This window comes from Falco cherrug, chromosome 12, assembly GCF_023634085.1.
Source record: "Falco cherrug isolate bFalChe1 chromosome 12, bFalChe1.pri, whole genome shotgun sequence".
Lineage (NCBI taxonomy): Eukaryota > Metazoa > Chordata > Aves > Falconiformes > Falconidae > Falco > Falco cherrug.
Window position 1 is genome coordinate 21836061 of NC_073708.1, and position 26117 is coordinate 21862177.

Consider the following 26117-nt stretch of genomic DNA (forward strand, 5'->3'; position numbering starts at 1 on the left):
CGGGGACCGTACCAGTGCCGAGCCCCAGGCAAGCCTAAGACATCAGTGTGCCAAACGCGGTGCGAACACATGGACTCGCAGGCTCAAAGCAAAACGGCTGGGAAGGCAGCGTACTGCTGGGGGGGACTTCTCACTCCCGGTTTAAAGGAACTGAAGCCAGAGCATTTCCTGACATGGGAAGTTAAGTTCTCCAATTCTTAATTGCAAACAGATTACACAGGAATTTTTGTGTGGCATTAAAAGTAATGAACATTATGAGTTGTTTTCATATAAGCCCTTCAAAAACACACCAATGTCATCAGCGCTCACTGGTGCTGCCATAGCTACACAGATTGAATGAGGTTCTGAGGTATCTTGGGATGTTCTTCTGAATGAAAACAGCCACAACACACAAAAACAGCATTTAGCTACCGATCCCTGTCCCAATTGACAAAACCCAAACTCTTCAAATTCAGATTTCAACAGAGATGTTCTGAGGAACACTTGGGTGTTCCTTTTCAACAAATGAGTATGGAAAGCCATCCCACCCCTCCAGTCAGAGTTCACAAATACCTCATTTGTAGACTGACGGGAATCCAAGGCACTGCAGTTTCTCACTTGTGAATACACGAACATAAAATTACCAAGTGTTGGTTCCTATTTAGACTGTTCCAGATTAGCATGTTAAAATTCTGTTGTGTCTAGAAAGGCAGATAACTCCACGAGCGTTCTTGTGGTCTCACGGTCCTTATACACTTTAATACGCATCTGTGTGTTGTGTAGTCGGGTTTGCACGTCTTTGTAAGCTTTAGCTGATGTCACACATGTAAGTAAAATCCCTGCTGCGGTTGGTATAACCTTTAAACTAGTCAAAATCTTTTGACTTCCTCATTTTTCTAAGTGGGGCCTTAGAGAAGTTCTTCTCTGGCATCTGATGATGAAGCATACTCTGCTTTTTCAATTACTTCTTCCCTACTTGTGGCTGATAGCCTTTAGCCTTGTGCTTAAAATACGGAAGCTAAATAAAAGGTTTACTGCATGAACCCATCAGAAAACAAAGGAACGTTCGTGCATTGGTACGATCCATGCAGTGAAGCAGCCTGGGACACACAGACCTTCTAGCCTTTATACAGGGCTGGAGCAGAAAAGTAAGTCCCAAAGATAATCTTTCACAAGGAATTCCACTTCACCTGAACACCTCAAGTGAAGGTTACTGCAAAGCTTCACTACAGCAACATACCCTATTGATACAGCTTCATCTAAACGTCACTTGAAAACAGAGTATTCCAAAGTCTGAATTGCTTATTATGCACAATTAATTGAAGAAGATTATGTTCACAAGTCTGAGAAACACAATGTAGCTTTCGAGCTCTTGGGTCAACTTCATCTTGAACCTTTCTAATCGCTCCAACTACCTGAGCCCCTTGACAGTGTCACTAAGATTGCTGACAGCAGCGAGACCTACCCTCACGTACCAAACCTGAAATTTTCTTCAAAAGTAGAAATGTTGGAAGAAATTTTCTTTGCAAATTCCTCCTGTCTGAACTTCCAAAAATGTGCCAGTCCATCAGGCTGTGGGCCTTCAAGATGGCAGATATATTTCCGCCATTTGGAATACTGCCAGATGTGCTATTAGGTGTAGGCTACTTTCCAGTTACTTGGCATCACCAGCTCTTAGTATGCTTGAAGGTTAGCCAGCTGGCTGTAAGACATTTTGCATCTGCAAGTCATCCTACCTCCACCTTTGATGCTAAGAGATATGGCTATAAAGTGGTAGGGCATTACTAAACACGATACCACCCATGTTTGCACCTTCTTCCCTCTCTTAAACCTTGAGCAGGAACAGCAGCAGGACTCTGCCTCAGGCACTCCCTAAGGCAGATAAGTCATTTCCAATACAGACAACCAGAATCTTTAAGACAAAAAAAAAAGAAAAAAAAAAGATGTACTCCTTGAGTTCTGGCTTGGCTCTGTGAGGCAGTGACCACTGCTTCAGCAACGGCGAAGCAGACTGAAGCTCCTTTCTGTCTACCTTATTATTAGGAGAGGACCCATGCAGTTAATGCATTGTTGCCGAGACAACCAAAGTGGCAAAGTCAAGAAGTCCCGACACCTACAAATCATGGACGAACAGTGCCTTCATTATCTGCTGACAGCTTTGCACAAAGTATGTGGTAATCAATTCATCAACCCAAGAAACCTCGACCTTCTAATTCCCTTTTGAGATGAACTAGCTGTATTTTTAAGTTCTGCGTGTGTATATTTTTTTTCTTGCTTTGTAGTAAGAATTTCCCCACAGAGTGTATCTAATACAAGCAATGCTTATTCTTTGAGGCCACAGGAGTCTACCTGTGTTTGTACTTCATAAGAGATTTGTCCTCCTATTATGAAGCTGTCCAATCGTAAGATTCAGTCTCATCTTTTATTTCCTGAGACCAACATATCTCAGGAAAAGCTGCAAGAGCTCCCCATCGAAGCCTCCTACCCAGAAAAATCACAGATTATATTTTGAACATAACCATGATCAGAAAAGGAGTTCAGCTTGTCCCTAGGCTTTCCTTTGCCTACCCAGTCTCGTCACTCTAACATTCACCTGACAACACAAGCTAGGGTTTTTTGTTGGTTTTTTTTTTCCCCCCACATTTTATCTTTCCTATGATTAAATGAAATATCTCAGGAAATGTTAGTCTGGTGTTATTATGTTTATATTGACAATACTAGACAGCAGTTCCCCTTTCAAAGGAGGTCTTCACTGAGATTTTGCCTAGTAGAGAAAATTAACCTCCATCCTTTGATCATTGTCCTATCTCTGTAATTGAATGGAAGAGAAAATGCTGTTACTGCAGTGTGACTTGACCTGCTCTAAAACAGAAACTCAGAAGTTTCAAGTGAAATTTTAATACAAAACCAATAATGCGCAGACAACTAGGCAATAGATTAGAAATACTCTGTAAAGAAAAAAAAAAAGCAACTGTTTTCAAGCCTCTTATTTGTTCGCTGTAAATGGGAAAGCTATCACCTCTGATATTTCTTGATCTGTTACAATCACAGCACTTTTTCAACTTCTCATGCAGACTCCCTAAAACCTTACTTTAGGCAAAATAATCAAAGTGAACAAAAAAAGCCATCAAGGGGACACAGGTGGTTTGATGGCTCACAAGTCCCCAAATCCACTCCCTTAAATATAATTAATTTCCATTTCTGAAAGGAGGTCAGAGTCCTCAACTGATCAAAAAATGTTGTACAGCTTTAACCAAATTTAAAAAAAAAAACCAAAACACAAAAAACCCAACCTCCCATAAATAAAAATCCCCTTCATTAGAAAACACAGAAGTTTTTGATCTTCAGCGGCGTGATTAACATCCAGACACCGAAAAGCACCAGCATTTTCCTGAACTGAATCCCACTCTTTACAACAGGAGTACGAAGCCAGGACTTTAAACAAGAGCCTAGTTCCCCTGCAATTGCTCCTTTTGGGAGGCCCCCCTGCTGTCCTGCGGCTACTGTGAGTTATAAATAAGCCCTTGACGGCACAGTCTAAGTTACGTTTACCATCTGTCTCCTCTTTGTGATGTACTCGCAGGAAAGACTCCATTATATAAGAAAACCATATTGAGAGGGCTGGAAAGTCACTACTCGCAGCCAAAGCACTTAGGAGCGAAAAACGCCATCCACAGCGTTGAAGTATTTAGCAAAATATTAAACAGAACTGGAAAGAGGAGAGGAAAGAGAGCGATGTTCTTAATTTATGTCTTTACTGTAACTCGTCTGGAATGACACTGCCAGTTGTTGTACTAAATTACAGATACTGAAGTAGCTACTAAAATTATCGTGCATAGGGGAGATCCTGAACTGGCATAAACCACCAGCTCCACTGAAGCTAATGAGCTATGACAGCTAACACCAGCTGTCTAAACTTCACGTTTTGTAAAATAAAAAATAAAAACCCTAATTCTACCCACTTGTATTTCTTTCATTAAGTCTTTATAATTAAAGACTAGAATGCTTACTGACAATTGACCCAGACAACTCGATTTCATATACAATCTTTTCCTCAATCTTTGATTTACTGCACTTCAGCACTTACTGAGTCTCACATTACGGCAGGATAGTCCTTGCAGATATGATGTTATTTATAAAAACATACTTATTATAAAGGATTTTGTCCATGTCTGGTTTTATAACTATGAATACTCTTAACACAACTGTGCCATGCAGTCCGGCTGCTGTGTTAAAAAAATACAATCACCTTTCTCTGTAGAAAACGTCTGTTTGTTAATTCCTTCCTCCCTTCAGGTAGTTATAGGGTACCTGGGCTCCAAAGCAAACGTAGGGGGGGCTGAGAGACTGCTCAGTGATGGGGGAAGCCCCGCTGAGATCTTCTGGCCCATGATTTCATGTTCCAAGATACATGCCGATTCTAATCATGGGTGGCAGTAAATTGTGAACCGAGGTCCCCAAGAGAAAAACCAGTGGATTTTGCTCCATGCCATAGTTCCTCCATCCTCCGCTGCGTCACAGCGGCTGAAGAGGAACGGTATGATTTGAGCTCAGCTCTTGTTGACTTCACTGAGAAGGATTCAGAGCTCAGGGTGCTGAAAAGTGGGATTACTGGACATGAAGCACTACCACAATTTGTTTCTTCCCTTCCCCGATGACAGGACACAGCCTATCTGCCTCTCCTCTGACATCCTCATGGTCAATTCAAGCTGGACACAGCGGTGGTCACCGTGCCCGTGCCATGCCTCTGCCACAGAGGAGCGGTGTCCCGGCTTCCCCAAGACAAGCTGCTGCTTCCACTTGACCAACCCTACTCTGCTGGCAGTGCTGCTGCCTATGAAAACCAGATCCGCATGCGACACCTTCACCCGAGCAGGTATGGCAGCCTTCGGCGCACAGCAAGGGGTCACTCCTGCTGCTTCCCGAGCCCTCACCCACCACGGCGAGCCTTCTCCTGCCTTTGCCCACAGGTGCCTTCCCCAGGGCTCGCCGCGGCGCTGCGCCTTCCTAAAGGAGTTTCAAAGCTGAATATCCAAGTACGGTAAACAACAGGTTGCCTGACCTCTTTCACTGAGGAAACCACTCATTTAAAATATTCCAAAAGCAATGGGAGAAGGCACTTAATGCCTCAAACCACCGGCCCAGCGCTTCCATGTCACCAGACCGAGCTCCTGCACGCACCAGGCATGCTCTCACACTTCTGTACCTTCCTTAACACACTCGGCCCTCGTGTAAGGCTAGTCATTATCGCACAATTTCATTTCATCGGACATTTTTCTGAGAAGGCCAAGAGATCTCTCAAGACCTGAGATCTACGGTTAAGAGCACCGTGTTTTCCAGCACGCCGCTACTTGCCGATGGATTTTGACACAGCAATGCCTTCCACCGAACCCGCGTTTCCCGCAGGCGCTCGGTGCGTTAGCAGCTCTGATTTACCTACAGCAAACGCGGCCACACGCGGTCCGTAAGCCGCCACGGAGCCCCGGGGTCTCCCCCGGCCACGCCGCCTGACAGCCGCCCCCGCAGGGCGGAGCGGAGCCGTAACGCGCCCCGACACGCCGGGCTCGGGGCGCGGGTGGTTCCGAGCCGGGGGGATCCGCAAGGAACTTTCACCACCCGCCCACCACGGCGGGTGCGGGGGCAGCGACCCCACGGCCCCGCACACGCCGCGCCCCGGCCCCGGCGCTGCCCGCGGGGGTCCCACCGGGCCCTGACACGGGCGGCAGCCGCGGCCCGGGCGGTGAGAGGCTCCCGCCCCGCCGCCCCCGGGGCAGCCCCGGCCGGCGGCCGCTGCCAGCCTCGCTCGCCCCCTCCGCGGGGCTGCGGGCAGCCCCTCCAGGCGCTGGGCGGCCGCCCACCGCCTCCCCGCCGGCGGGGGCTGCTCCTCCCGACGGACCCGCGGGCTGCCGCTCGGCCCGGCCACCCCCGGGGGGAAGCGGCTGCGAGGGGGCGGCTCCGCGGCGGGAGGAGCGGGTGGGCAGCGGGCCGGCGGCCGGGGGAGCGGGCGGCCGGGGCGGGCCGTGGGCGGCAGGGGAGCCCGCCCGAGCGCCTCTCCCGGCGCGGCCGCTCTTACCTGCGAGCGCTGCCCCGCCGCTGCGGCTCGGCGCGGTCCCCGGGCGGGCTGGCGGCTGCGGAGCGCCCCTTGGCTGCGGCCGCCGCTCCGGCGTTGCAAGTTTCCATAAAAGTCGCGACGCGCGGCCGGCGCCCGCATTCCAGGCGAGCCCCGCGCCGCGGCAGCTGGCCCGGCCCGGCCCGGCCCCGCGGCTCGGCACAGCCCGGCCCGGCACAGCCCAGCACAGCCGTGCCATGCCCGGCCCCTCGCCGCGGCGGGGGGCGCAGCCCGACCGCGCCGCCGGCCCCCCCGCGGGCAGCCGCTCGGCTTATTTTGGGCTGGAGGCTCCGCGGAGTTATAAATAACCCGGGAAGGGCGGCCGCCCCCCGGCTAGCGGGCTGCCGGCCGCGCCGGCCCTGCCGCAGGGAGCGGGCGGGCGGCGGGCCGGGGCCGTGCGGGCGGCGGGCCGGGGCCCCGCACCCCCGCCGCTGCGGGCTGCCCGCCGTGAGGCCGCGGCCCCAGGCCCACCGGCCCCGTACTCACCCGTCGGAGCTGCCCCCGGTGCGCCCTGGCCGCGGGGAGCTTTATACCGGCAGCGTCCCGGTCCCGGGGCGCTCGATGGCACGTGCGGAGCAGTCAGCTAATTATAGCGCTGTGACAGCTCGCTGAGGAGCGGGGAGGAATGCGGGTAGCGCCAGACCTGCGGGACGGGGCGCGCTCGGTGCACGCAGCGCCTTTCCCTGGGAACCTCACACATGTTTTTATTACACCTGCACACATTCCCGTTCCTGCCTAAAGCGGGATTCTTTCCCGCACCTTCCGCTGCAGGGGCTCTGGCACACAGCCGGCCTCTGCCCATCTCACCTGTAGCATGCCTGCCACGCTGGAGCCAAACTTCCAGCCGACCTCAGGCTTTGCAAATCTGTACGACAGCCGTGGAACCTAAAGCACAAAACGTGTCTGTCTTTTGAAGAGCAGCGCAGGAACCTTCCCCCAGTGCCACCCTCAAAATAGCTGCACTCGTACTTCTGAAGCAAAGGCGTGAGATGTCAGATAAGGGAGGGCTTGCGACTCTTAGTAAGAAACCAGTTTTCAGCAGGCGAACACACCAAACAAACTCGGGCACATCATCCTTACTTCTGCGGCAGTGAGGATTAGATGCCATGTTCTCCATTTCATTATTTACATTACTCCACAAAGAAAGTCCCGTTCCATGACTGCAGCTCACTATAGCAGTTTGGTTTGGAAATAATCCTGAAAAAACTCATCTCCTAAAACCGAGAAAAGAGACAACAGCTTGGCATAGAGAGATGAATGCAATGGAATCGCTCTGGTTAGTGCCACAGGCGGGGATCTCGCCAGCTCACCGAGCACTGCCTGCGTCATACCACTTGCATGTGCCCGCATCATGACCGCAAGCCACGCCAGCCACCCTTAGCTTGGGGGGTTCTGCATTTATCCAGGTGTCTGGCTGAATCACTTTTAGACTTCCAAGACTAGAAACACCAATATTTGGCTTTTTGGTGGATCACTGGCCTATGTGTTGAAAATTTATTGATGCTGTGAACCATTCAACGGAGGCAAAGTTAATCAGGTTGACAAAATCTGTTTAAATTGGACAGCTCTAAAGCTGTTCCCATGCCTTTTTTTAAATGTATATAATAAATTTTGTAAGAGTTGTTTTTCGCTGGATTTCAGGGAGCAAATGCCGATTTCAAGGTGACTAACTGGTATCAAAACTCCTGCTATATTAATTGCTATATTAATTGCTAATGCTAATGTTGCATTAGATTTCAAGAATTAAGCAAATGCGAGTTTTAGATAGAGTTATACGAGCAACAGTTGTTTCACTGAAGTATTTTATTTAATATACACAGCTGCAGTTCATTTAGGCAACAGAAAGTTCACAATTACACTTACTCTGACACTTGATTTGACACATCTAGTTTGATATAAACCAGAGACTACAAAAGTGAAGTATAATAATCATTTAGAACACATTAAAAGTGAGAATATTATTACAACTAAATTACAAATGATATAAATATTTGATTCTCATGTAATCCCTACACATTCAACATTTCTGATCTTAGTACAGTTACGGCAGAAGAAGATGGCTTTTAAATTCAGCTTGTTCTTATTAGCATGGTAAGTGGCATTCAAAACTACTTGAAAATTTAGAGGTTATAAACTAAATTCTGGTTTTCATTATGAATTCACTAAAGCAGAATTGCATTATCCTGTCACTGCTTTGGTGCAGCTCTGGCACTTGTGTAAAGGTGGTGGACTTTTGAGATTCTTAAGCCATCTGGCTGGTTACCCACCTTCTAGCTGATGTGTATAAAACTTCAGTTATAAGAGAACTGATTCCAGTTCCGTGTTAAAGGGAGACAGCTATCTCCTATTCAAATTCGTAGCTGTGCCTCTAGAGTTAGGAAGGACAGAATATATGAATGCTTTTTAGGAAAGGTTCCAGAAAGACCCAGAGGAGATCAAAAGCCTACCCACACCTACCTGCACTTTTCCCTCTTCCTCTCTCTTTTCCCCTCCCTTTCCCTCTCTATTTCTTTCTTCCTTCTTAACTGTTTCTGAATCAAATGGTTTTTAGTGGTATCTTACAGCAGCCAGATACTGTAATTCTTGTTTCGGATGAGAAATACATCAGTTCAGTTTCCTGCCTGTCTCTATGGGCTTTCGAGAGCTCCATGAGTGCTCCTGTTTTAAAGAGATACATTTGTTTAAGACGGGTATTATCAGGTTCTTACCCATTTTCTAAATATTTCAGTGTTTCATTAGACCTTTTTCATTCTTCTGTTTAAAAAAACACACCCTTTCAGTTTCAACAGAAGACTGACTTTTAAATGATCCAGAAACATTATAATCTCATGTGTAAATGCTGTTGCACTTTCTTCAAGAGCTTTTTATAAATAATATGAAAATTGCTCACTTAAATAACCATCTACTTCTGTGAAAAAGTGCATTTCTTATTTTCTGTGATCAATGTTAAGGTACAATTTTCTTCACATCATTTTATGAGACCAGACAAACCACAGCAGTTTCTTTTGACACATTGCACCCTCCGGGTAGTACATTCGCTGTGGAATGTGCCATTTACTCTGTTACCTCTATTTCCAGCTATTCCTATTGATTCTGAACCCAACGAGACACCTTACTGTACCATATAATTTCATTCATAGACTTGCAAAAAGCTGCCAAAATACAGATACTTTTGAGCAGATGAGTATGTTTAAGCTAAGTCAGATGGGTGAAAAAAACTTCACATTCCAGTATTGAAGACATACTTTACAGAGAAAAAAAAAAAAAATATAGCATGGAGCACGGTGCCAAGTTCAGCAACATGAATGGTGGAAATAGACCAACAGCAGCGTTTGGAATTTCTGTTTTATTACACATAGAAGTATACTTTTTTATTTTTTTTAAATAAACTATAATCAGTTGGCATTTCACACAAGTCACATGACACATTTTCATCATTTTCGTATTTATCAGATGAGTACAACAAAGGAGCAAAATGTCAGCTTCAGTAAAGTCTACGGAATTACACAGGCCTTTCTTTTCAAATATCATTATTTTGGGTTGCGTTTGCAGCAAAGGTTGGAATGTTTCTAATCAAAGTTTATTTCAATATGCCAGATTTTAACAACATGCTTCTCAAGTACCTGAATAATTAGAATTACTCTGTAATTACTTATTCTGTATTACTTGACCCAGGATTCCTGTGGGCTGGCTTTATGTGGCAAAGCATATATGAGTAGTTTAAGAGCCTAAGCTAACTATGAAACATTGTTTCAGTTTACAGAAATTCAAAGATTACAGATCACCATTATCTATTACCTCTATCACAGGAAAAGACATTACTGCAAGTTCCCTTATGCCTTCTTACTGTGCTGTGCTCCTACCTAAAGTTCCGGGTGCCATACCCTGAGCCACAGTTTTCAATTGCACATACATGGCCACAATTGCTTAGATTTCCTCTTAAATAGACACCTAACTTCCTACAAGGAAGGGAGGAAGACTGAAATGCTTTTCATTATAAAACACAGCTTTTGATTCTGTTTCATGATCGACAAATCCCATCATACACCCTTATTTAAAAATATATTTTCAAATGCTACATATGAACTGAGAATGGTATTAGTATATCTACTACCACCATATAAAGTAGTAACAGTTTAAAAAAAATAATAAAAGTTTTAAATTAATTGGTGAAGCTACCATAGCTTTTTGAATATAAATAAGTGCTCTCAAAACACCTTCACGATGTTTAGATGTTTTAAAACAAAATAAAGTAAAAACTGCATACTGCAAGTCATTCCTGCCCAAATGGTGGCTGCATTTCCTCCATCGCTCTATTACACTGTAGTACAAAATGACTGCTTACACCCACGCAACTGTAATTTCAGGGCAGTGGCAACAAGTTCATTTTGTGAGTGCGATTACTTTACTGCATGTGTGTCACATGAATCAGAGACTGCATATACCCCAGTCAAAACACCTTCTAGATCTAGACACACAATGATTTGGAGACTCCGTAATGAACATTTTGTACTATAAGCCTCTAAAGGAAACAACTCCATCAGCTTCACTTACAAATTATCTGTGCAAAAGTACAGTATTGCATAAATAAACTTTACCCAAATGTTACAGAAAAAAGCTTTGGGATACATTAAGTATAAATACAGTGACAACTGAGCTGCAAATTTAATTTAGGTATATACAATAATACGCTCACCTGTTCTTTTCATAGATGTACATTTAACCTCCCTGAGTCCTTTTCCATACTTAGCAATATAATACATTTTCAGATGCTTGCTTGGTAACAGCGATGATATCTTCGGCATTAAAGAGAAAGGTGGGAAGGAGTATGTCAAAGTGCACTCCATTTTATTTGTCATGGATTTTAAGCTTACTGTACTTTTGCTTCTAAGAGCCCACTGGTCATGACATGCCCGTGGCCACTTACGCAAGCACTGACATGTCTTAGTGAATCTGCTCCAAGATAGGCCATTAAAAGTTCAATGTGTCTGATTAATAATTGCATAAGATCTTCAGCCAAACTCTCAATAGTTGAGTATCTCACCTTTTCAAAATCAAAAATGTCTTTGAGGAAGAAAAGCACTTGATCCTAGTGGGGGAAAAAAAGGAAAAATTTGTATTCACTTACAAGAAGAAAAAAAGGTATGCAATGCTAGCTATTCCTTTTACACATTTCCTAAAAACATCCATTTATGTATTCTTTTGGTGCTAAGATAGAAGTGCACTAAAATAGACTTTGTAAAACAGTTCTAGGCTTAACATTTTTAATATGAAAACATTTATTTTCATGGTTTCTTACTGCTAGTCTAAATCTTAGGAAGTGTATGTTTATAAATAAAACCCTCATTTCTGTTAACATGGAAGATTTTTTTTTTTTTTTTAAAATAAGGTAAGTGGTAATTAAAAAAAAGTTGCAAACCTTGAAGAAGCAGCATAGGTCATAATGGGAATTTCTGGGGCCTAAAAAGCCCCATGCCAAAACAGGGCTGATATGTTCACATATAGCATAGAAATGTGCAAAAAATCCATCAGGCACCTAGTGATGTAAAAAACGTAGACAAATATTACACAAGAAATTTAGTATAAATCTCTATTATATAAAATGAAATCTTTAGAAAAGTCTGAAACACCTACTACTGCAGGGCTGTGGTAACTTGAACTTCTTTAAGTCACAGCTCAACTGTACCAAACAAGTGTAATGATTTTTTTAGAAAAGGTTTTTACTTCAGCGGTACTTTGCATTTTAAATATTTTAAGATTAATAGGCATAAGTCCAGAAAGATCATGAACAATCTATTTTGACTCTCGTATGACAGATCAGATTACTTCATTCAGTTATTCCTGTTTGAGTCCCTATACACTACGTATAGCTGAAACTTGCAAAAAAGTAAGCAAACTGCACAGTTTTGAATGGAAAAAACCGCTGGCCATAAGTCAGAGAAATTAGTCACCACTTTTAACTGGACGTCACTAGGTTGAAAATCTTTCAGCTAACACATTTTGCTAAAAAACCTGGTATTATGGCCCTATGAGCTACACTTCTGCAGTTGGCAGCCTCTTGTCTAACTAACATGTCTACAGGATTAAGAGTCTCTTTGTAACTTATTTGCCACAGTTACAGAACTTCTAATTCTTAGGAACCCATCAGTAACTTTGGTCCACATAATTTGGAAGGCAACTTACCTTCATTTGCTGTCTTTTCTGCTTCAGTACTGACCAACAGCTTGAAGCAACAGCCTACATGTAAAAAAAAAAAAGCCCCAAATCCTGTGTAACTTCACTGTAGGAGAAATTATATTTCATCTCAAAAGAAGTGATCTGAAAAATACTGTATTTCTATGTTTTGGGGATTTGTATTTTTTCAGTTTCAATCTTGTGATAACACTCTATGTAAAACTATAAAATCTGATACAAGTAACTAATTTTATACATAGTTCATATTTGTTGTTTTCAGATCTTTGTAACATTTTCTTCAGTTTGATTCAAATGTCATTTCGCATCCTTGACTGATTTTACAGTTTCAACAGTTAGCAACGTTCCCTGGGTTTAACTGAGGACCAGGTCTCTTGTATACCAAAGTGTGTGCTCAGACATAAGTAACTATTTTGGGTATTAAATAGCATGTGAACACATTGAGATGTCCTTTTTCATTTTAGCAAAAACATTCTTGCAATAGCTTTAGATTCAGCTAAGGAGTTTTGTCCAAATATGGACCCGTGAAATACAATATACTGATATCAGTATTAGGCTTTTTCTTTTCATAGCTTGTAAGTATCCTCATCTGACCCCTCCTTCAGTACTGCAAGATAATTTACTGCTTGCAAAACACAGTGTTATCACATAACTACAAAAATAAATATATGCATGTTACCTTTTTTTCCTGTAGAAGGAATATTTAAATTGTGGCAAAAATAAAAGGAAAACTGGCAGTTTATAGATATAAATGGATGAAGTGACAGTAGGACCTCTACCAGCTGACCCTGGCAGTAGCCGCTATGTCTATAACAGAGATGAGATCTCATTTGACAAATAAAGAGACACATACAAAAAAGCATAAAATATTATCAGTATCTGAATGCCTGTATTGCATTAATTTACTTGTGTTTGCTTGCAACTTTGTGCCTTATTGCTAAACCTCTGGTGTACGAGCAAAACCTTGTATCTAGTATGTACGATGTGGCTAACAGAATCTTCCCTTCTAGAATTCTACTTCCTCAAAAAACCCTTCATTTTTCCAGTATAAGTTACAGTATTTTCTCCAATACATTCAATCATTCTATATATTTTGGGCCCAGACTTGTAGCTTTTAAACTGTTATTATGAAAAACCTGATAATAAAACATGCTTATTTTTTCTTAGGAATATTTCAGGTACATATTCAGTTACATTGGAAGCTGAATTGGATACTACAGTGAAGGATGGTATAGTTTCTTTGCTTCAAAATTAATGCTATTATCAAGACAATATACACAGTCTTTATACTGCACTTGTTGGGATTTATTCTGATTTTTAAATTGTGCTTTAAGTACATAAAGCACAGATTGCTGGAAGAACAGTTTTGACATATACAGAAATTTTATATCAGAATGCTCACACCAATGCTGTATTGATCATACCATCTACTTATTGTAACATAGTACAGAATAATGATTATCCAATATATACATAAATACTTACGGTTTCTTTAAAAGAGGAATTTAGCCAGCGGTTATTTACTACATTCTGTATGGATATTGGTGGGTTTTCTAAATCTTCAAATGAATCCACTAATATGAAGTCCAGAACGACATCATAAAAATTCAGGTGTTTCACCTATATTAAATCAGAACATGATCTAAGTAACCTAGTTGCTCTTTCAGCAGTGGAATTCAACACACACCATATTCTAACTCTGTATTAACATGTGGATTTATAAATGGTTTTAACTATTATTAAAGATACTTTGTCAGTAAAGGAGAAGTTAAAAAAATATGATGCACTTTCTGGTACTAAACTGCAGTGGTGGATGCCATTTCCCTAAATCAGCAATGTAAACAAAAAAAAGTTGCCTTTCCCACAATTCGGAACTGTAAAAATTTATTTTTAGATGCTATAGTTTGCATAAAAGCACTTTTCAGAAATTCAGACTCACTCCTCTAGCAGCAAGTTCCATTTCAGTATTATCCCAGTGATCTGTTTGTTCCAAAAAATATATCATTTCATCAAAGACATCTTCAAATTTCTTTGGATTCTGTAAAGTAAAAGCAATGAGTATCAAGCAAACTTAATAAAAGAGATGATTTATTTACATTGGAAAGAGAATTCTGGTAGAAGTTACATTAAAAATAAAACATTAGTTAAAAAAGGCTTTTACCTTTCGTGCTCTCGCAATTATAGCAGACAAAATTTTTCTTCCACTTTCAGCAAGAAATATTCTGTTTGCTGTTTCTGAAAGAACTATCTAGAAAAGGTTTCAGAAAATAGACATAGTCATTTACAGGTTATATTAGGTGACCCTAAACATTTCTATCAAATTTAGTATAATTATAACCACTGCTACAGTAGGCAAGTTCCTACTAAGCCTTTGGTGTAAAGGTTCCAAAGCTAATCACAGAATTGGGACTCCTCTGCAAACACATCCCATTTTAAAATTATAGACATGTAAAAGCAACAAGAACATATTTAATTACAGAGTATGTTACAAATACACTTGCACAGGTAGTACATTGAAAGTTTCAAAGCCAGGTACTTTAGGCTTAACAAGACAGACAGACAAATCACTACTATGTACCTGAAAAGCTTGTCGAATACAATGAAGCTTAGCAAGGAAGTCACTGTCTCCTAGACATTCAAACATTTCAGTCCTATATAAAATAGAAAAGTTTTCAAAGACCATTAAAAAAGAAGCACAAGAAAATTCACTAAGTCTAATTCCTAGAAAAAATACTTAGTACAAGTAACTTCTAAAAGATTAGTTCTATATAGAACATTTAACTTTAATTCTTGCTTTTCTTGGAAATAATTAAGTAGACATAAATCAATACCTTAACACTCGTGAATAAATTTTGCCTTCCTCTGCTAAGTGCATAGCTTCTTCATACAGTGGGCAATGGCAAAGGGAACCTAGGCCATACGTATTACGAATCTCTCTGTGCTCTGTAAGCTGAAAAAAAAGATTTTTTTGAAGTTCAATAAAGAGCTTGCTAACATAATTTTTGTAAAGATAAAACAAATTAGATGTTTTCCTGACATTTTACTGAAAGATGTATCCTTTCCTGCATCTGCTTAAAAAAAAAAGGGGCACCACTCAACTCATAAACAGAAGAGAAACACCACATTATTAGCAAGACTGTTACTGTGTAACTTTTAAAATCAGAAAGCTACAGTTTCAGGTTTCAAGTTTCAGAAGTTTAATTAATAAAATGGCGGCATCTTGGTTTTAATTTGCCTAGTTAATTCTAATGGGTCTCAAAGCTGTTTAAAAAAAGTCATTGTCAGGACACAAAGTACAGAATGCTTGCATCAAGCAAATCTTTAGGAAGCTGGAAATAGCAGCGTCCTCCCACCCTTGTTTTTGTTTTGATGGTAAATGTGTCTGCTAGTCACCAAAGCAAATCGTATGAAGCATGACCATCCAGCATTTTACTACAGGCTCCCCCAAAAGGTTTTAATTATCAGCACTTTTAATTCTGTGGTTATCATATAAATTAATGTGAACTCAGGGACAGTTTTAGAGCAAGAAAAGCCCAAAACAGATTAAGAAATCAAAGCACATAAATAATACGGAGAACTTCTGTTTACAGGGTATCACATGCAATCCACAAGACAATAGCTAGCTACAATTTCTACTACAAACAATACATAATATTATTAATGATCCAATAAAATTAAAAAAATAAAAATCAGAGGCTTACACATCTTTCAGTGTAGCTAATAACCAGAAAATTAATTATTTTTTAATTTTTTTTCTTTTTTTTTTTAATATCCTGCATGGGGGAAACAAACATGTGCTTCTAGGCTATAAAAACGGAGCCTAGAAACATCTTTAAAAATAATTCTCACAGTAATCGAACTATATAAAAATAGTTACCCTGGATTTTAGAAAGATTTTTAAAAAAAACCAGATTAAAATATAACTTTTATTTTAAACTTTCATTAATATTTTCAAACAAATATATGCTGAAAAGTTTTCCCCCTGACTGAGGAGATACAGGTAAGTGCATAAGGATAGTCCGTGTGCTTCCAGTGGGTCTTCTCCACAGACTGTAGTTGAGCCAACCACAGCAACAAGTTTGGCCAAGTAGCCTTGCCTGATGAAGGTAAGAATATAAGCACGTGCTGATATATGTTTACATGGACCAAAACAGGTAAGTACACGAGTAAGTTATAGAGACGTCAGTACAGAGCTGGTGTTCTGACAAGCATCGCATGTTGTTAGATGATATGGATTTGTAGGAACTTACACTGACGTTTTCAATCACTCAAACCACTATTCTTTTACTGTAAGCAATACATACAATACCTTTTGTAAAATTATCATGTTGAATTTTAGATTTCATTGTTTGGGTAAATATATATACACACACACACACATATATATACTGCTATAGTTAGAACAGGTATAAACAAGAAAAAGTGAAAAATCTTTACTCCAGAATTCGTTTTTCTACATTAGGGTTAAGAAAATAGTAACTGGGGAAAAAACAAACATATTTTCTGAAATAAAGACCAAAACAGAACGCAAGTAATATACTAATTTTTTTCTGTCTCGATTAAGCTATTACTGAAGCCATAAAACATTCTATATACTTCATTTAATTTGCAAAGCATGAGAAGAAATAGGTTGTGAACATACGTGCACTTTATAAACAGCTGTCCTTCTCTTAGAGGTTACAACTTCTGTGGTAAAAGGGATTATATTAGTTTTCTCTCATGAACTTCAGGCAAATCATCTTCTTCAGATATTTAGGCAAACTGCCTGACAGTGACTGAAGTGTCACTTGTGTGATTTTCAGTTCGACGCAGGTAATCTCCACCCGCTGCCAGCAAGTCTGAGATGGTAACATTTTTCGCACGTGAAGATGCTTCATCATAGCCTTTGTGATTACAGATCAGCACAGAATCTGATACCCGGGAGTGGGGCTAGCCCCTTGATTATATTCAGCTGCTTTTTTTGTTTTCTTTTACACTTCCTCTTATGCTCAGATGAAATAAAATAGCTGTGTTACTGTTGTAATGCATATTATTGAGCTCAAACAAAGAGAGAGGTTAAGTAACTGGCTACTAAACAGAAGGAAAAGGTATAACTATTCTTCTACTGAGAAGATGGTTTTGATTACAGGTTGAAGTTTGTTCCAACCAGTAACATTTGGAAAGTGGGTGCAAATTCCTCTATCGCTGACTTCTCTTACTCTTAGCATGCATAAAGAGAAGAGGAGGAAAAACAAACCGAAAACCAGAAACCAAAATGACCTCTAAGTTTAACTAGAAAAGGTGATTTCCAGACAAGCTCTGAAGCTGCACTGTAATGGTCCTGAAGTCATCATGGATTTTCTTTTGATGCTTTCTAGTATTTAAAAATAAATCTATATACAAATATTTTATATGTAAATATAAACACACATATATATATGTATGTAACAGAGTATTACATTTTAAATGGTCTTGCAAACATTCAGTAATGGCCATTCTTTTTGAGATGAAATAAGGTGAAAGCTTGCCTATATAAACATCCTGGTTTAAAGTAAAATTAGTTGAAGATGCTCTGAACATGCATCCACGTTTCTAACATAGCACAGTCCAGCTATTAGAAGAATAGGCAAATCATTACAATGTTTAACAACATGCAGAGCATACAACATTTTCTAGATAAAAACTTCTCAAGCTGACATCAAAAGGTAAATTAACTCTTTGTTGTAAAGTCTCCAAGGACTTGTTACCTTTGAGGAAAAAGATGGAGAGAAAGGTTAGTTTTGTATGAGATGGCTCACTATATCTACTTTATATGAATTGGTGTATACATTCATGATATGTACTCAGGTACCTGCTTTTTACCCTATCCACTGTGTAACTTTCCTCAACAGTGGTTCAGTATTTACCAGAAGTTCGCAGAAAGCCCCAGCATCCCGCATCTTGCCATTACAGGTAAGTTGGACTCTCGGAAGCCTCTTGAGTCCCTTCTTGCCATTCCACAGCAAACACTTCTTTGTACAGCCACTGCCATTTTGAAACTCTTTAAGACACCACTAAGGATGAAAAAGTGCTCCATGCACAGCTAACGAAAGTGCTGGTAGCTGCAAGTAACACAGAGCCTTGTGATGATGGACCTGACATGTCAGCCTCTAGGTGTCTGCTATTTCATCAGTATCATGTGGGGTTACATGAGGAAGAATATGAAAATGCACACAAAGAGCTGAAAAGATGAATCACCCTATAGCAGCAACCTAATCTTGTAATGCTCTACTTCTACCTGTTCAAGGCTCAAGAAAGAGATAGTAGTTGTTGCACATTTATGATGATGTGCAGTGAATACTGAACTTCGTTTTGTTGAAATAAGCATGTGCCTTCAACACTCCAAAGCTTGTAGTGGTAACTTGTGCCTCTCCACACAGTGCTGCGAAGCAGCCTCTGAAGATTACAACATGGATTGGTTTTGTTCAGATGATCATCAGCTTCCTCTGGGCAGTTCAGCTTTAAGGCAGCACCTGCTAGTAGAGATGCTGAAACCATTGTTGTAGAGCATCAAACCTCTGCAACTTGCAATAGTTTTTAAGCCTGGGATTCCCTGACTGCTTTGGCCTAATAGAACAGTCAGTATTCTTATTTGACACCCGCAAGCTGTTTCTTAATAAACAGAAAAAATTCTCAGCTGTGCATCAAGACCTTGTTGACTACCAAAATAACCACCTACACGAATGTAACAAAAATAAACCATGCTAGACCATTTAGGAATTCTTCCTTGCTCCCCCTAATAAAAAGGTCCATTTACTGGCACAGTCAGCATTCCTTACATCCCGAGAAACTAAGCTTATCCTATATTAAAAAGGCTGATGATCTCTTTCTCTGGATATCTGTATCTTTTAAACATTTTCTTATTTTATTTTTAAACATAAGTAGTTGCAGGATGAGTGTGAAACATGTTTTGGGAGTTGGAAGATGTGATGGTGATTACTAAGTAAAACGTTTGAGATGGTACTTTATTAAAATGGTGCATTCTTCCTAATATCTAGAAGAAAACAGGAAGGAGTTAATGTAATTTCAGGAACTCCTTCTATACTTACTTAAAGAAAATATGTCGCGTATTATAATTTATACGAGGAAAGCACACATTCAGAACATGATTTTATCTGAATTACTGCTGCAACTTTCTTAATTTTAAGTATAATGAAGAATGTGAATTCACTCTATTGTGTGCATCAGTGGTATTACTCCTCCTTGCTGGGCAGAATGATCCTGGGCTACGTGCTGTGTCTGGTACATAGGCTTTTGCCTACGTAACACCTGCATGGAGGCATTATGGTACAAAAATTAGTTCAGTGCTAATATATGGGATTTGTTACAAATGTTACATGTATTTCCTAAGAATTAGAAACTGTATAGTATAAGCAGTCAGCATATAGGAACACACTAGCTATTTAAGTCCCTGACCTAGAAATGAAAACATTTAATATACTATGAAAATACCATACATAGCTAAGGTTTCTGCTAGAGGACAAGGATCAACTCCAGATATATTTTTTTAGTATTATTTTTAAAGCCTTTAGAGCCCTATTTAATGACTTGTTGGTCTAAGTTTTCTTATTCATAACCATACAGCAAGCAACCACAGTTGTCCTTGAAGGGGATCAAAAGGAATCTGGTTCCTGTTCTCTTGATTGCCACATGGAAAACTTTTCCCCACAATAGAATATTTTTAACTGGGGCTATATCTATTGGGATGCAGAAGACAAATAACAAAAAACAACACAAAAAACCCCAACACAAATGTAGCGTGAAGTTTGAGGAATTTGTTAGAAAGGACATAGGAATGGGAAGTGTTTCTCTAAGTGAAACAGAACTGTTCTGTTGCCTACAACAGCAGCAACATTTATTGGGAGGTAGAAAGCTTCTGATGATGATATAAATAGACAAGCTTTATTACTGGATATCACACTTCACTGGCCAGCATGAAATCTTTTCAGCTTGCCCAACATAGTAGGTAGCGGTTAGTGGCACTTTAGGTACAGGTTCTTAGAAGAAACAGTATTACTGTTAGCAGAATGAAAGACTTCAGGGATTAATTTTCCCTTCTCTCTCTCTCCACATGTTTTAAAACTATAATTATGAGGCGCCTCTGTACCTCATTGAAGTTTTAGAATAGGAAGCTACTTATGATTTGCTACCCCGGGCATGCTAGACTACAGGACTGCTGTACATTTGTTTTTGAGGTAAGACAATAATCCATGTCAAATTGGACAGGTGATATGAGCAGTTCAGTCACTCTTCATTCAGTTTCAGTCATTTTGAAGGTTTTGGTGCAAATAATTACAGGCATATGGAAACTGGCATTCTTTCCCTCTTATCAAAGCCTGCTCCTTCCCGCACTGTTTTGTTTTACTACATTTGAACTGAGAAAACGACAACTTTAGTAAAGGAACTACCGCTAAAAAAAAAAAAAAAAAAAAAAAAAAAAGAGCAGCTAAGTGTTTATTCCTGAGTCTGAAAAATCTCGCAAGCTTTGGATTCAGTTAACATTTTAATAAAGAAAGCAGAGTTTATTTGATAATAGAACTACAGATTCAGTTCTAGCCAAGATACGAAAATAAGACATGATAAATGCACGTGCACTGACAAGGGAGAGGCAGCAATAAAGCTCACTGTCAAGGAAAGCAGGAAAGTGCTTCTACTGGAAAGAAGAAAAACAAGCCAGGAAAGAGAGGGTGGAGACCTTTATCTGGCACATTCACTGCTGCATTCTTGCCAAAGGTGGTAGCTATTTTGATCACACAGTAGGTAAGACAGCAAGAATATGAAAAGGATACTAACCCTCATAAACACAAGCTGATGGCAGATGGTCTCAAATGGCTAATACCATTATTTAGCACATTATATAGTATCAACAACTTAATTAGGGCAAACGGTTGTGTTTACCACCCTTTCTGCAGCGCTTCTGAGAGCCTATGTGTGTTTAAGAACAGAAGTCTGTCTGGGCTTGGGGATAGCAACTGCCTGCCTAAATCATCTCTGTAGGATTCAGATACCTGTGTGTTGTAGGTGTCCAGACTGGCACAATTCTGTATGAGAAGTCATCAAATGCATGATCCTCAGCATCCTCTTGATTATCAGCCATAGCCAAGATGAAGTTTTGGCACACCCTACTGCTATCCTGTAGAGCTCATCAAAAGGGCATGTGACTTAAACTCTGCCAGCCGTCCCAGTTTTGCACAGTTCTTTTCTAGAAAGCCATCTTCCTATGTTTTGTCCTAATATAACACAGCACAACATTCCTGTTGCCTCCCCAAGCAGTATCCCTATCAATTCTCATCGAAACATCTATCTATGTTTTAGGATTCCGTGTATCTTTGCTGTTATGCCTCCTGAGGACCGTGAGCTAAATTTGACTTGACTGTATTTCAGCACTGAAACATGAAAACAGCTTCTAGTCTCTAAAACCAGTCACACAAAATACTTAGTTCTGCTCCTTGGGACAGGATGCAATGTAGAAGGAAGATGAATAACTGTCAATGTACAGCGTGTAGCATGACATGATCACAAAAAATACTGCTACTTGGAAGGTGAAATTACTAATCACTCCAGTAGGGCAAAAATCACACAGCAGTATACATACGTATATGAAATCCAGATTCAAAAACTTTACTAAACATTTCTATCAGCATACAGAGTTAAAAATTGTAACTGCGATCATGGAGCACAGGATGAAAGAACAACTGCCTATTTGCCCATTAGCTGAGACAAATCCAAAGCTGGAAAAGCCTCAGTCAGACCTGTGAGCCTAAAGCATTCCACTTTTTCGCCAGTGCAAGAATAAAAAAATGGAAGAAGTAGATAAGGAAGAAACAGCTACCTGACATCACCATGTCTAGAATAAAAAAGTCTGGTATGTTGATTCTAATCCAGTTACATCAAAGTGATTACCATTCTCTACTAATAGCTGAGATATACTAGGAAGTAGTTATTACTCCTCATTGCCATAGTTATTTGCAGGACTAATTCAAAGCATTTCTCCCCCCAGAGGACTGACAAAACTTTACATCAAGGTAGCACTATATTCATAAAAGAAGACCAATTTACAGCTTTATTATACCTGCACCACACAATGATGCCCCAGTAACTATTACTAGAGAGGCTAACCAGCCTTGTAGTTTAAGATTAGTAGTTCATATTTTGATAGTGTTCTCGTTTGAACACAAAACCTCAAGTTGGTTTTGGCTTTGTTAGTTTTCAGTACTCCTATCAGCTGAGATTTTTTATAGATTCTTCAATAAAATCTGAGAAAGGAGATCAGAGAGCTTTTTCTATTGGCAAAGGCTAGAACAGCTGGAAAGGAAGAGAAAATCTTCATAACTTTGTTCTGGAAGAAGGAGTTGACAGAAGTGGCTTTGAGGTATCAAAATGTGGAGAATATTTTCAGAATATGTAAAGACAATTCTGTTGCCAATTTTGACTCAAAGATTTCTTTAGCAAATACTGAGACAATTTAGTTTCAGGATAAGATGCCAATTCCACTGAGGTGATGCATCCCATTTTTCTTTTTTTGGTGTTCTATGTTTTGGTTGGTTTTTTGGTTGTTTTTATTTTTGTTTGTTTGTGGGTTTTTTTTAAGCCAAGCAACACAAATGAGGATAATGGCTTGTTCCCATTTTCACATACCTGCAACAAACACTAGGAAAGTTCAGGGCAGAGCAGGGTGGGGTGAGGAGAGCTACAAAAGTGTACCGACTATAATGGTTTACTGCTCCTCTCAAGGGCTTGTAAAGAGATGACACAAGCTTGAATTGTGATCTTGTCCAAATTACAGGGAAGAGTAACCAGTCTCTGAAGTCATAATCTTTGTTAGGAATGAATGTTAGGCATACCCATCGCAACTTAATTTGAATTACTGAACTGGTTGTAGGAAAACAAACCATACAACAGACAGTCAAAACAATAATTGCAAAAAATGTGTATGCAATTCTCTCTCTTTTTACAACTGTCTGAGTTTAGTATCTTAGTTATAGTACATATACGAAAGCGGTATCTAACACAGAATGTATCTATTGAGACCAATTGCTTTTCCTGTAATTTGGAGAAGAGTGCTATTCAAGATCACTTTAGCTCCTGAGAGAATATAAAAGGAGATATTCCTCATTCAAATAAGTGTTTCTCTGTATAAAAACTCTTCCAAATACTTCAAGGGAGCTGTAGCAGATTTCAGCTAACAGCCAGTGTCCTGTTATCCAAAGATTATTTCTTTATGGTGGTCTTTGAGGTATTTTCTTTGTGGTCTTATCCAAGATTAGGGAAAGTTAGATGAGGTATATTGTATCGTGCATGGAACATACTAAAATAGATAGCTGTCAATTTCTAATAATTTCCTCTCCAAAAAAGACAAAGCCTTCTTCATATTATGGTAAGGGAATAGAAAAAAAAAAAAAAAAAAAAAAAAAAAGAGAAAAATGCAGCTCATGGTGAAAGGAACTACTATAGCCTCAACTGATTGTGCTTATTCACATACAAAAATCTGGTATATTTTTTAAAACCAACTTCTTTTCAGAAGGAGCTGGGGAAACATTCTTCCAGTGCACCAAAAAAAAAGCAAATTGATCTCAACTTCATTACTACTTGAACTGCTAGGAAGCTGGTTACAAGTAAGCAAGGAAAGATTCTTGTTTTTCCCTATAAGAAAAACATATTTTGCTTACAATAACGAGCAACAAATTGAGATCCTTCTGCTCACTGTTCAAATAGATCAATGAATCTTTAAAGAAGCAATCTTTCAGAGTCTTACCTCAGCTGTGGAAACAAAGGAGTCTGTTGATGCAATGCTTAATGTATCTCGAAGGCAGAAATCATCCGTATTATCCTTCACAGTAATGTCTGTATTTTTATCTTTCAAATTAAAAAAAGAAACAAACACCTGATTATTAGACTATCAAGAAAATTCCATTTAAGCCTTGAAAGTGTGTTTCATATATACTTTAATGTAGTATAGTACTTCATTTGGAAGGCACAACATTGTAGTACTATGACAGTAAATTCTTGTATGACCCTCTGACATATACAAAGGTGACTGTATTTTTCTGTCTGTAAAGTGGACTTACAAATATCATCTGCAGTGAACAGAGAGAAGAAAAAATATTTCCCCAGAGGTTTTGCCTTTCCTTTAACAGGCTTCTGAAGATCTCACTATCTAAAGATAGTACTTTGCTATATTGATCTAAACCCTCTGTTGAGTTTTTAACTTGGCTGTATTATATAACAAATGCTCAATGTTTTAGCAACCGAGAAATACTGTTTTAAATAAAAGTCCATTAATAAAAACCAGGTTTCAGCTTGCCTTGAACTCATTTCATTTTCTCATGTCTTTTTTCACTCGCTGGTTCTTCAAGAGAGCAAGTGAAGTTTTTAATCTTCACTGTATCCTCTTTCCTCAAAAAGCTTTTCCACTGAAATAACACATCCAGAAGCATTTACTATAATCCTACAGCTCTTAAAGCCTTTATAATAACTGATACTTCTGGCTTAAAACAATCTGCAATACAGTTTCTCTCAGTTTTCCTTTTTTTTTTATTCTTGGATTTCAACTGTTGCACATATTACTAGCATACATGGTTTCATTTTCACCATACAGGAACACTTTCACAGAAGGATTATATTCATAAGTCAGACTTTGGCTTGATGTACCCCATACTACACTCTTGGTAGAGCATAGGCATTTATTTTGGGTTGCTCTACCTTCAGACATTACACATGTGTTGCTAAAAGTCTGTTTTATTTCCAACAGTCAGCAGCAACCAGCTACCCAATGTCATCCAGATCTGTTGCTACAGCAATACTTCATAAAAACCAGTATTACATAGCAAAGTGGCCAAATGCCAATATACTGGAATGGTTTACTCATCAATTGAAATGCTACACATACACATAACTATTATTTCGATGGTTGTTATGGTTTTATTAGTTACAGACTTGGAATGATAGCTCAAAAATTGCACATAACAATAAATATCTGTCTTTGAGACTATTCACTGAGGGGAAAAAATATTAAAAGTCTGGACAAAGATTTTACTAGATTGAGTTAGGCAGATTCCTACTTGTAATCACAACTTCACCAATATGCATATGAAAGTATTGGATTTTTTTCAGATGATTCTTAATAATTTGTTCTTTCTTTTGACCTCTTAAAACCAAGACGGAAAGTACAGTAGCATCCAGGTTGGTTGAGAAACAATCACATACTGGAATCTAAAGAGCTGGAACAAAAAATCAAGCTGGTTTGTGAAGCATTTGCTTGAGGTCTGGTAAGAGCATATGTGTAACATGACGTCTCCTTCTTATTTCTAGCTCATAATTTGCATTAATCCCCTTCTAATACTACATTAAATGCTTTTCTAATATCACTTTTTCACACAAGCAATCGCTGAAACTGCAATAATACTGTTAAACATAGGGTAGTCCAGGGATATACAGCCTTGTTGCAGATTTTTCCAACCTCTCCTTTTGGCTGTTTTCCATAATAAATTTGCAATTAAAACAAATTCTTCTACATCTCACAGTTAGAAAAGCCCTCTAGCACCTGCTTCAAGTGCAATCCAAAGAAAGTATTTTCCTGATCCTCCCAGTCTTTAGGCAACATCCAACACTAACTGTGAGAAATAAACTGCTATGTTCACAAGCAGCAATGCAAATTACAAACTCCTCAGAGAGTAAAGCATGGGCCACACTTCCAAAGATCTTACTGATGGCTTTAATGGAGATGTTAAGGTAGGGACCCAACTCTTACGTACACAGAGTGCAACTGTGAAGTAGTCTCATGTATCAACTTATTCACAATCCAAGAACATCTCAACCA

The 26117-nt window shown here is 39.8% G+C and overlaps 2 protein-coding genes across 9 annotated transcripts in view; both read right to left on the minus strand.

Moving 5' to 3' along the window:
• Nucleotides 1–6379, minus strand: part of NEXN (nexilin F-actin binding protein) — a 28325-nt gene extending 21946 nt beyond the window's left edge. Inside the window, exon 1 of one of the 7 annotated variants that reach the window (XM_055724311.1) lies at nucleotides 6053–6379. The gene's annotated coding sequence lies outside the window, so the exon portion shown is untranslated. Of the gene's footprint in view, nucleotides 1–5415; nucleotides 5501–6052 lie in introns of those variants that run through there. The other 6 variants (XM_055724312.1, XM_055724314.1, XM_055724315.1 and 3 more) reach the window with 6 other exon arrangements.
• A 1494-nt stretch (nucleotides 6380–7873) lies between these two features.
• Nucleotides 7874–26117, minus strand: part of MIGA1 (mitoguardin 1) — a 40701-nt gene continuing 22457 nt past the window's right edge. Inside the window, exons 8-17 of one of the 2 annotated variants that reach the window (XM_055724742.1) lie at nucleotides 24054–24154; nucleotides 15112–15230; nucleotides 14859–14931; nucleotides 14442–14528; nucleotides 14220–14318; nucleotides 13766–13900; nucleotides 12272–12325; nucleotides 11508–11624; nucleotides 11016–11177; nucleotides 9840–10047 (exon numbers count right to left, since the gene is read on the minus strand). In XM_055724742.1, coding sequence (XP_055580717.1) covers nucleotides 9988–10047; nucleotides 11016–11177; nucleotides 11508–11624; nucleotides 12272–12325; nucleotides 13766–13900; nucleotides 14220–14318; nucleotides 14442–14528; nucleotides 14859–14931; nucleotides 15112–15230; nucleotides 24054–24154 — 1007 coding nt within the window. In that variant the 3' untranslated portion in view covers nucleotides 9840–9987. Of the gene's footprint in view, nucleotides 11178–11507; nucleotides 11625–12271; nucleotides 12326–13765; nucleotides 13901–14219; nucleotides 14319–14441; nucleotides 14529–14858; nucleotides 14932–15111; nucleotides 15231–24053; nucleotides 24155–26117 lie in introns of both variants that reach the window. The other variant, XM_005437344.4, reaches the window with a different exon arrangement.